The following is an 11530-nucleotide window of genomic DNA, read 5'->3' as shown; positions in this document are numbered from 1 at the left end:
ATTCCTGCTCTGTCTTCAGAAACACAGAATCCCCAGGCAGGGAGCTGTGGTGCTTGTCATTCCTTACTTTGCTCTCAGAAGCCTCTTTCCCCAACACTAAGTAATACTGTTTCATAAATGAATGGCTCTTGCTGTATCTTGAACCCCTTCTCCCACCCAACTGAAGGTTAATAGAGAGCAAACAGCAGTGACAAGCACAAGGTCTCAGACTCCTTTGACTTCTCACTCCAGGCACTTCTGAGTCTGGAAGGGTCCCTGAAGAACCTGGGCAGAACCACCTCCTTCCTACCTGGGCTCCAAATCATCATACCCTACACCTGGCCAGACCTTGCCAATTATAAGTTGCACATGTGCATTTGCATTAACTGTGCCTGTTCTGATTCTCAGTTAGTTACCTAAAAACACCTTGTCATTTTCCAGCCGATTTTAATAATAACTCTATAATAAATCATTTAAGCAAATCATTTAATGGATGGAGTGGTAGTAAACAGGATGCTGCAAGTACGGCCATTAGTATATCATAATTAATTGCTAAGGTCTTGTGTTACTATTTCTCCCTAATTTAATGACTTATGGTATAAGGAAATAAAAGGTTTGCCTATTTATTTTTTTTTTTCTCTCTTTCCACAAATTTGCTGTTCAGAATTGTGCAACAGATCCTCAAAGACAGCTACAGGAGCTCTTCTTGTATTACTTTATGCAGGGGTTTGCTTTCTGCAAATATTCTTGAGCCTTACATCGTGTTCATCATGTTTGTGTTCAGGCTACCATCTCCTCTGACATACAAAGCAGATGAAAACAGTGACTTCCAAAACTAAGTTTGTAACTTCTGGTATCTTAAGCAAACAGCCCAAACCCTCCAGGTGAAAGCAGTAACAAAATCATGTCCTCTGTAGCTCATATAAAGTGAAATACGCATAAAATACATTAAGTTGTATGGGTAGGTAGATGAGGTTGTGAATACAAATAATGCAAATTAAAGTAATTTTTTCAGTAAAAAACATACTTCTCATAGAATCCTAGAATTTTTTGGGTTGGAAGGGACCTTAAAGATCACCTACTTCCAAAACATCACCATCAGCACAGACACCTCCCACTACACCATGTTGCTTAAAGCCCCATCCAGCCTGCCCTTGAACACTTCCAGGGAGGGGACATCCACAATGTCCCTGGACAACCTGTTCCAGTGTCTCACCACCCTCACAGGAAAAAAATTCTTCCTAATATCTAACCTAAATTTACCCTCTTTCAGCTTAAAACCATTACCCCTTGTCCTATCGCTATAAACCCTTGTAAACAGTGCCTCCTCAGCTTTCCTGTAGGCCCCCATGACGCCTACATGGCATCAGCCATTTCATCCCCCAGACTGCTTTCACATCTCTTCTGTATCACCCAAAAGGACCTGTAACTTGGATCACTTTAATATGGCACTACTCTTGACCTGCCAGCCAAACACCTTCATGGGTCATATGTAATCCTTCAACAGATGCAGACATATGTCCTCCCTGTACATCAATGTCCTCTTACGCTCTTTCTCTTGGACCTTTCCTTGTGCCTCCAGACAGCAACTCCAATTCTTATCTATGTAACAATGCATCATTTAAAGTATTACCCCACCGCTTTTACCAGTGAAGAGAAGCACTGAACAAGGACACTGAATTTAAAAAAAAGGACTTGAGAAAGAAAAGGTCCTGGCCAGCTTTCAACTGGAGGCCACGCAAACAGCTAGATACAGAGACAGCACTAACAGGGTGTGCAAACAGCCCCAAGAGCCAGCTTCTCACCTCACTTTTGCATTTTGAAGTAGAAGTGAGAAAAACTCCTGAGCACATGACTATTGATTTTCAAAGGAAATTATCCTCCTAACTGCAGTGGTTTTGAAAAGTCCATTCTTAAACACTCTTCTTGGTTTAAACAGTGGGAGAAGACCAAGGCTGGAGGCCTTTGTCAGTGAGTCTCTCCAGGACAGATCCACACAGAAAACCTGGGGGAAATCACTAATGCAAGGTCCTGCACGACTGCTGAGACTGAGTCTGTAAACTCTTGCTCCTTTTTCCCCCATTAGCTTAGGTGAGGAAACAAAAGGGCTAGGTGTACTGATGTACATGCACTTAGATATATATATATGTGTGTATATATATATATATGTCTGTCTATGTATGTACGTATCTGTCTTTTTACTCCTGAATTTTACATGAATGTACCTGTGCTTGATAAAGTGTTCTTCACTTATACTCAATGTTTTCCAGAACTGAACACAGCACCATCCAGACCCCTATCTCACATTAACTGGTAGCTTTAAATACTGTTACTGTACATTAGGAATATTAGAGCAGAACAGAAAGCTTTTGTGGACAAATAACATGCTGTATATCACAGTCTCTTTGTTCTACAAGAACTTCCTCTCTTTCCCCTGTCTCTACCTTGAATATGTATTATACAAATAATTTTACCCACTGAGGAAACAGATATGACTCTAAAATTGAAGGAAAAAAAAAGCCATGTGATACCTGTGAAAACTTTAACAAAATGAAATTAAGTGTAACATGTAACTGTGAAAGAAATAAACAAAACTAGAATATTTTGTACTACGATTCATAATTTGTTTTATAGTAATTTCTAGTATTAACATATGCATTGCTTTTTGCACCACAATGTGAAAATGTAAATTCCCTATCCATTTAGAAATGGATTTGAAAACTGAGTTGAATAAAGCATCATAGTCTCAATTCTTTTCAGCAATTAACTCTACTTGTGAACTTTCCTAAAACACCCGTTTGATGGATATTCATTTAGTATACCTGAATTGCACAAAGAGGTGATGTGCAAATAAAAATTAATTTTAAATTTTATGGACTTAAGAGAGTTATGCAAATACAACATAAAAGCAACGGGAAGAGTGTGCACCTAGTAATGTCACAAAATCTACCCTGCAGAGGGTCTGCAAGTGACAGAGAGGAATTGGCATGAATAAAACTGGTATCTTTTAATATGTCTTCAAAATGTGTTTAAAATCTTACCCCATAAAAAATCTAATAAATAAGCTGGTGAAAAGTGTAAGTACTTTTCGTTTCTCTTGTGCTCTATTTCTATTTACAGAAAAAAACACAACCCTGCAGTCATACTCTCATTTTCCATGACTTTAGAATATAGAAAGTTACTGCACAAGACTGCATTTTTCAGGAGCAATGGTTGCATACAAATACAACACCAAAACAGACTGTGGAACACAAGAAAACAGCAGCTCAAATGATGTGATTTTAAAATAGGCAATTATGTGCCAGGGGTCCAATTCCTAAACATATTTTTTTTAAGAATAGTAACAGGAGTTCAGCAATTTAATACTTAAAAAAAGAGAGCTATGAGTTTAAAGAATTATAACCTGTTCACCTTGGAAAGAAAAAAGAAAAGCTGATTCCCACTATTTGTTCATTATGTATTTGCTCATTATAATGGGTACCAGTATGCAATCCCTGCTCAGGTAGAGCCCCTATTTAAATCAGAGTTCTGCCTGGGGAAAAAACTGCAGGACAAGGGCCAATATTTGAACTAGAATTAGCTAATGTTAGCTGGCCAAAACCCACCAAGAATAGTAGCTTGTTAGTAAGTATTCCCCCTTGAGTCCAACATCAAGCTCATCCACAGTCAGCTTTTGAGGAAGCTCATGAAGACAAAGGATGGACTTGATCTTTACAGTACATTGTGAAGAAAAAGGTGATGGGTATGTTACATTCTGATTCCATCTTCTTTCCATAAGGTACCAGAAACCCAAAAAACAACTGCAATTATCTGACGAAGTCAGACAGACACTTCATCAGGACTATGGGAATAAGAACAAGGAAGAATCTAAGTGCTCACAGGAAAGTAACACTATTGAGACAAGACAGTTGACCCACACATTATCACACAGATAAGGACAGATTTTCCAAGGTGCTCAGTGATAAAAAGTTCCCACTGGGAAGGCAAGTGCTGCTGAGTACTGTGGAAAACAACAGAACATCTCTCAGAGTGAACATGTACAGCCTCTTTGAACTTGGGTGCCAGAAAGCAGACATCACTGATACAGAGTTTTTAAGAGTACTCAACTGTGCTGACAAACAATTGAATCCGTATCAGCATTGTTAAAAGCCAGCAAGAGCTTTAAAATGAAAGTTATGTAAAACCTAAACTTGACAGAAGACAATAAAACTTCTGAGAAAAGGGTTAAATGCAAAGCAACACAAAAATGTCCAAACAAGACACTGTGATCAGGTACTCTTGAGTAAATTTATTTCCCAAATTCAGAAGAACAATTCTTGACTTAAACAGGAATAAATTATCTAGCTTGACTTTTTGTCCCAACATGTAAGTTTGGTATAGCTGTGCACACCCAAGTTGTACAAGCAGACTTGGTGCTGTACTAGTCCAAAATCTCTGCCTCAAGCCAGCAACACAGAGGAAGGAAACCCAGAGAGAAGGCAAATTATTTCTTTTAATTACACTGGTGTAACCATACAGGGTTCTTCACCTTTGCACTAGCAGATATGTCGTCCCCTTTAAATCAGTCATCTATTAAGGAGTAAGAACTATTTGACTATTTGAAAGATTTGATTATTTGATAAGATTATTTGTATCAACACATTCGAATCCAAAGTACTTCACCTGCTCACAATCTGAATTTGCACAATCCATAGTAGAATCTAAAACCATTAAGAAATAAAAGCAGACGGCTTCCTTTCTCCTGCCCAAGCAAGTCTCAAAACAATCAAGACCTTAAAATGAAATGCATGAGCTATTTGGACTGGCATACAAACTTAGATTACAATGATAAAGCTGAAGTTAATCAATTTAATTTACTTGCTAAAATGCTTTGTCCTACACAAGAAGTACTGTACTGCCTTGGCTTCTGCAAAGGGAAGGAAGGATCACAATCTTTGTTATTAATCCACTGAAATTAATATGAAATTATTTCTGTAGTCTGTAACAAAGCTTTTGACTTTACAGTTTCAGCCAGCCTAGTAACATGCTGGGACAAAAGTCTAATTTCATGCCAGGGAAATGAAGATTCTGAATTTTCACTAAGAAATCTGACCATATTTCAGCAAAGGCAAATAATTTATTTTCCCAACAATAACCTTGAAAATTACATCCAGATCCTGATGGATTGGAGCAATTGATGGTTAATTTTCCTCCTGGTGTAGACCCATATACAAGGAGCACATTTAGAGTTATGAAACTCTTTGAATATGGTTCTTCTTGTACCTTTAAAAATATACAGAATCCTTTTTAAGGTGAATGACACCCAAGTACACATATATTCTATGATTCCATCATCAAGTACTAACAATCGGAATTTTAAGATAAATTGTTTTCAGTAATTGGAGTCCAGCTTGACATAAACTGTATGTATTAAAGCAAAACACTCACTTCAAATGGGTTTTTGTAATTGATCCTATTTTAGAAAGATACAACTGGCACAATATTTGCTTTTGCAGTTCAAGCCTGACCGTATGGCACGCCTTTCTCGTAACTCTCAATGTACTCTAAACTGCATCCTTGGGAATACTGTACTGCTCTTGATAGCGAAATACCATTCAGCTGTATGAAACCTTGCTTTCTAAATAAAGAACACCATGGTTTTAAATCACTCGTATTATTAAACTAAGGTTACACTCCTAATGCTAAATTGAGTTGTAATTATAAAGCAGAATTAATAACAAAATTTAATGAATATCCCATTATGATGCAGCTTAGTAAATCAAAGCTGAAACTACTGTAACTAAAATGACAGATAGTAACAACATAAAGGCAATAATACCTTTGAGTCTTCTTTTCTTAGCTTTTGGGATGTCTGAGCAGAAAAGTTAACTCCAAAATGACATTGCCTCTCCCCTCACTAGCAAGCCAAGCCCAGAGACAGACCCACAAAGAGGGCAGGGTGACAAGGGAAGTTCCTGTCTGTCTTCAGGGCTGCCTGTGACCTTGGTGGATCTCACCCAGAAACAGCATTCGTGCTTGTGTGGCAGCATCAGACCCTCCAATTGCAAGTCAGCAACCTTGCAATAGTCCAGAGGGCATAAAAGTCAGAGAAAACTCCTGGAAAAAGGGAAAAATTATTCCAATATATTATTTTTTTAATTCCTATCCATGGAGAACATAATAAAGTTTATTTAGGGGGTTTTGTGTCTACTGGGATTAAACTATGGTAAGAACTGAATTGTGTATAATATTAAACAAGAGTAGTGTCTGATTTACCCCGAAAATATACTTATTAGGAATATATTAATCTTGGAATACACATGAAGTCAAACAGACTCAGAGGAAAGATTTACTTTTAGTGTGAAATGCTCTTTTCCTCCCCATTTAGCCTAATCCTGTACAAGAACTGCAAGACTAGTTATACATTAAAGATTTTTCAAACTTCAACAGAAAAAAGTCACGAGAGCTGCAAGGCAAATGGTTCTTTGTAAAATGATACAGCTACCTCTCAAAATTATGCAAGTAGGTTTAATATTGAATGCATTACCGAAATGCAATAATGTAATAGAGATTATGTATGAAGTGGAGAAATTATTTTGCATTCAGCTAAAGAATAAATATATACAATCTTCTCAAAAAATCAATACATTGCTCCAACATCTGAAATCAAGCTGAAGGTAGATTTCCAATGATGAGCAAGAGTTCCTACTTCTAACGTGCAAACCAATGTATGCCAATAGTCAAACGTTTCAGCCCTGGTGTATTGTGTTCTGATGAGTAAGAATCTTGTACTGTTCATGTTTTGCAATAATTTCAGCTCTCTCTGTCAGCAAGAGAGATTCTTTGAATAATGTATGTAGTGCAAAAGAAGTGAAGATAGCTTAAATAAAACACACAAATGGGAAGAGGAAAGAAAGGGGATTATCTTCAAACTGATAAAAGATCAGATTAATTTTGCAAACTTACAAGACAGTCTATCTGCTTAAGCAACCTGTATAATTTGCATTCCTTATTTAGAACAAAAATACTAATGTTTTGGGACTGTTTAAGGAAAACAAAAATGCATAAGATAACCACTGGAAGACAGAAGCTACATTGAATAGAAAAAAATTATTCCTGTTTCAAAAGTACTCCGGGGTGAGTATTTGGCTGTATGTTTTTATCTATTGCAGATAAAAAAATATTCAAGTTTTTCCAGTGTTCCAGTGAGTTACCTGCTAATATGCCATCCATCATCCTTTGAAATAGTCGTGTTTACTGTCCCTAACACATGCAAGGGGCAAGTAACCTTTGCAGCAAATGGAAACAAAAATAGAGGTAACTGGTCATGTCCCAGACCTTTATACTTGAAATCACATAAATCTTCATTTCAGTCCAGCAGCTCTAAGGCTTTTGTACTGTATATCTGGGGATGTGTGTGCTGAGTAATTTCTACACAAATAGCAAGATCCAAAGCCGCTGTTTCACAGTGGTTCAGCAAAGAGTTATCATTTCATACTGCCATGAAATCCCTTAATTCAGAGCTGATGGTGGGGGTTCTTTAATTAGGTTAGAAAATCTCACACATCTGCGGTTCAGAAGCCTCTGTCAAGCCAGCAAATTCAATCACATGGAAGCTGGTGTCCTCCAGCTATCAGACAATTGATTTTTGCAGGATTCTGCTCATGGTTAGCTTAAGGGACATGCGATATGTTCATTCAGTTGTCAGTTTGCCTACATTTCATTAGGAGGAGATTTGTTGTTTAAAATATATTCTTCAGTATTAAAATGTTAAAACATCAAGCGGCAGTTGAATTATTGGCACGAGACTGCAAAATGGGAAATAAATACAAACTTGAAGTAATACAAAAGTACATGTTGGTTTAAGTGGGAAGTACAGATCTATATAAGGCCTAAAGTACAGACCTAAATAAATTACAGTAAATAAAAGGAGACAGATTTTCCTCAGTTAAAACAATACCAGGTAAACAAAACCTAAGGTGGTTGGAATGAGAGAGAAGAATCTGCAAATAATCTAAATGAGGAAAGTTTTGAGCAAACCCTTTTTGAATCTACAGTTAGTCTTCCACAGACAAATGGTCCAATTTTAGACAATTTTAAATTTATGCAAATCAGAATTAATTTGCTGATGTTCACATTGAAATACAGTGCAATATCCTGAATCCAAAAAATGACAATAACCTCAGAAATTATTTGGAAGAACTGGATGCGTAGGCAGTATCTAAAACAATTGACTTCACCTAAAATTACTGATTTCAATATACAAAAAATTTGGGCTCCTCCTCTTTCACTAAAAATCAAAGTTTAAAAAGCTATTGTGTCATTTGTCTTCACGGAATATATAATCTGTGCCTGCAAAAGTTGACATGCTTTGTAATATTTTCTCAATGAACTACACCTGCATAGATCTGATTCTTATCAGTTTCAAAGTAACGTTCGAAATATTTTCTCCTTATGGAATTTGATATTGATTTTCACCCTAAACACAACTAATATGTTGCTTAATACAGGATTCACACTTAATGGGACATCAGTCTTTCCTGCATAAAACAAATGGAGCCATTTTGGCAGCTCAGCAGCTTTTCCTGTTCAATAAGGCGGGCAAGGTCATCTGAAACTTGGAGTATCAAAGACTTGTATAAATACATTCAGCAATCATTAAATAAATTATACATGAGAACTGCACAGTATATTGTATGTTTACATATTAAAAAGTGCCACAGAGAGGGCTGTGAGAAAGTGCAGAGAAACATAGTACTTATTTTAAAGGCATGCTGAACAGTAAGACCTTCTCCAGCGTGTTTCTATTTTAAACTCGCTCAGCAATGTTGCTCAGGGCATCTACTTCCAGAGGCAATTCACTCTTGAATGAAGAGGGATTTGGAAACTTAAAGGCCACAGAGAAAAACCTACAGAATCCTGAAATACGGACATCAAAGTAGTAACGCTACTTTGCCACACTATATCCCACTGTCTTATATAATAACATTATTTTTTTTTATAAGCCTGACATACATGAAGAGAGGTAGAAATAATGCTTTGGCACTTCCAGAGATATAACACATATCTAGCACGTGTTGCAACAAAGGCTTAAGACCCTAAGGTGATTTAAATGTAGAAAGTTCAGCTAATTACAGTATGCTTAAAAAACCCAAAATAATAGAAAAATGTAAACGCTACCTCATCTGGTAATGGGATTTCTTTTTTTGTTTTCCTCTCATGGTGTATGTGCATCTGTGTGTGTGCTGATGTGTGTGTATAAAATATACAGTAGGAAGAGAATATTTGTTCCAGTTGAGGTGGTCTGTGAAATCAAGTAGATCAGATACTAACTTGATTTGGCACCAATGTATGGATGTATAGAGACATATCCACAGGATGTATGCCTTATGAGATGGTAAGAGACATTTACAACCTAGAATATAAGAGCAGGGCTGCCTCAAGTGACATCACCAGATCCAACTGCAGCGTCAACCAACTCAGATATATTATCCTGCACAGCACTGCTTCCCTACCTCCTTTCCAGCCATTAGCAAAGCATTGTATGCACAAACATTCTGGTACGTTTTCAAACACACACAAGGCACACCATACCCAAAGATGAACAAATGGAGCTGTGAGGTTTACAGACTGATTGCAACATTCATAATTTTTCTTTACAACAACAAAATTCATCTCCATAGAAACCAGGAAGCAAGAAACTACAGTAATAACACTAAAATAAATGTCACATCAGGTTAGTCAGCAGAAGGCAGAAGAGGGGATTTTGCTCCAGATAGAAACTATCAAGGATTGCTGCCCCTTTTGCTCTTCTGCAAAGGGTATCTATACCAAAGGCAAACTAATGATGAATTTCCAATGCAACATAATGGTGTGGTTTCCTGTTATTTCCACTGCAATTTACTCGTAAGGTGGTCAGATCAATGGCATGTTTACTTACAGGCATTTGTTACAGCGAAGCTGTTAGCAGTTTCAATGTTGTCTACATGAGGAACCAAATTAAAAGGTGCTTCAGATGCATTGGGGCTGGTGTTATGAAGAAAAATTGCTAATCGAAAAGCAGTATATTCCTGATCTGTGTTCCTGATGAAAAGACCACCTACAAAAAGAAAAAAAAAAAAAAAAAGAAAAAAAAAGCAAAGGAAGCAGGGTGAATTATTTGCAAACTACTTACTATCTTGTAACACCATGCAACTGTCTCTCCCAAAGCTGCACAGTGAGGCAAGTCCTAAGACTTTAAATGGATAAAGAACTAATCATATTCATAATCACAACCACTGCCTTTAAATCACTCTCCTCAATCGACATTAACCTCCCTGATGTATTCATGCTTCTTTACTGACTTCTCAGTTTCCAGTCTTTCATACATAAATACCCAGATTTGTCATGATTACAGTGACCTTTGAAAGTGTTTAGCCTCCATCTCCCTGATACCGAACACACTGGTAAAACAGCTACTCAACAGCCTCTTACATTAAGTGGTGGGCTGATCAAGGGGAACGATGCTTTCTGGATTAAAAGAAAAATAAGAATAAAATAGCAAGTCTCCACTGAACGGGAACATAATGAACTTTGCTTCGTTGCAGCCATGTGCAGGCAGGGAGCAGCTCAGCCTTATTAGGAGCATCTTTACAAGTCCACGAGAAATGATGCAGTGATGGAGCCGAGCTGGAAAGAATTCAGACAGCTGCGTCCCATCCTAAACATGTCTGAAAGGAGGGAAGCAGGAGGCGATGGGAAAGGAGTGAGGAAGGGGCACAGCACTACCTGGAGAGACCTACAAGATCCCAAACTTTCCAACTATGAGAAAGGAAGGGGCAGCGTTGCCTTTCCTTCCCCTACCCCCTCCCCCCCCCCCCCCTCCGCCGCAACCTCCGGTGCACATAACTCGGCCCCCCCCCGGGAGCCAGGCAGGAGCGGGGGGTGTCGGAAGGGGCTGAAGCAGCCCCGAGCGCCTTCCTCCCCTACCAATGCTACATCCCCCGGAGCTGGAGCGAGTTCTGCACAAGCCAAGCATCCCCCCCGACCACTCGCGAACGCGCATGCATATATAGGTATGCACACACCCCGAGGCATACCTACACAAATACACGCGGATTTTTCATGAAGGCAGGGAAATGGGATGAGTAGTAGAGAAGAAATCTGCAAACTGCCCTCAGAGCCTCCTTTCAAACTCACTTTCCAAAGGATTGAACCCCTGGACACACGCACACAGCCCAATGCAGCGCTTACCTATTTGCACACTGCTAGGAAAAGCTCCCATTGCTAGTCCCCAAAAGCCAGAAAACAACAAGACAAGCTGTCTGCAAATTATCCTCATCTTCTCTTTTGCCTCTCTGTCTCGCCTTCTCCCGCTCGCTCGCTAGATGCTGCTCAGAGAGGCATTGAGGACGAGGTGGCTACAAACAAGATTAGGAAATAAAAAAAAATAAATAAAAAAAAAAAAAGAGGGAAAGGGGAGAAAAAGAGAGGTTTCCTCCTTTTTCTTTTATTTTCTTTTTTTTTTCCTTTTTTTTTCTTTTTTTTCTTTTTTGTTTGTTTTGTTTTAGTATTAGTTGGCTATTCTCTGCCG

At 38.2% G+C, this 11530-nt stretch overlaps 1 protein-coding gene across 3 annotated transcripts in view; it reads right to left on the bottom strand.

The window, feature by feature from the left end:
• Positions 1–11357, bottom strand: part of GRIA4 (glutamate receptor, ionotropic, AMPA 4) — a 217047-nt gene extending 205690 nt beyond the window's left edge. For all 3 annotated transcript variants that reach the window (XM_009999382.1, XM_009999381.1, XM_009999383.1), the window contains exons 1-2: positions 11191–11357; positions 9899–10057 (exon numbers count right to left, since the gene is read on the bottom strand). In XM_009999382.1, coding sequence (XP_009997684.1) covers positions 9899–10057; positions 11191–11278 — 247 coding nt within the window. In that variant the 5' untranslated portion in view covers positions 11279–11357. The remainder of the gene's footprint in view (positions 1–9898; positions 10058–11190) is intronic.
• Between the last annotated feature and the right edge of the window lie 173 nt (positions 11358–11530).

The sequence above is a fragment of the Chaetura pelagica genome, unplaced genomic scaffold, assembly GCF_000747805.2.
Source record: "Chaetura pelagica isolate M959 unplaced genomic scaffold, ChaPel_1.0 scaffold85, whole genome shotgun sequence".
NCBI classification, from domain to species: domain Eukaryota; kingdom Metazoa; phylum Chordata; class Aves; order Apodiformes; family Apodidae; genus Chaetura; species Chaetura pelagica.
The sequence above is the reverse complement of the archived record's forward strand: the minus strand, read 5'-3'. Positions and strand labels throughout refer to the sequence as shown.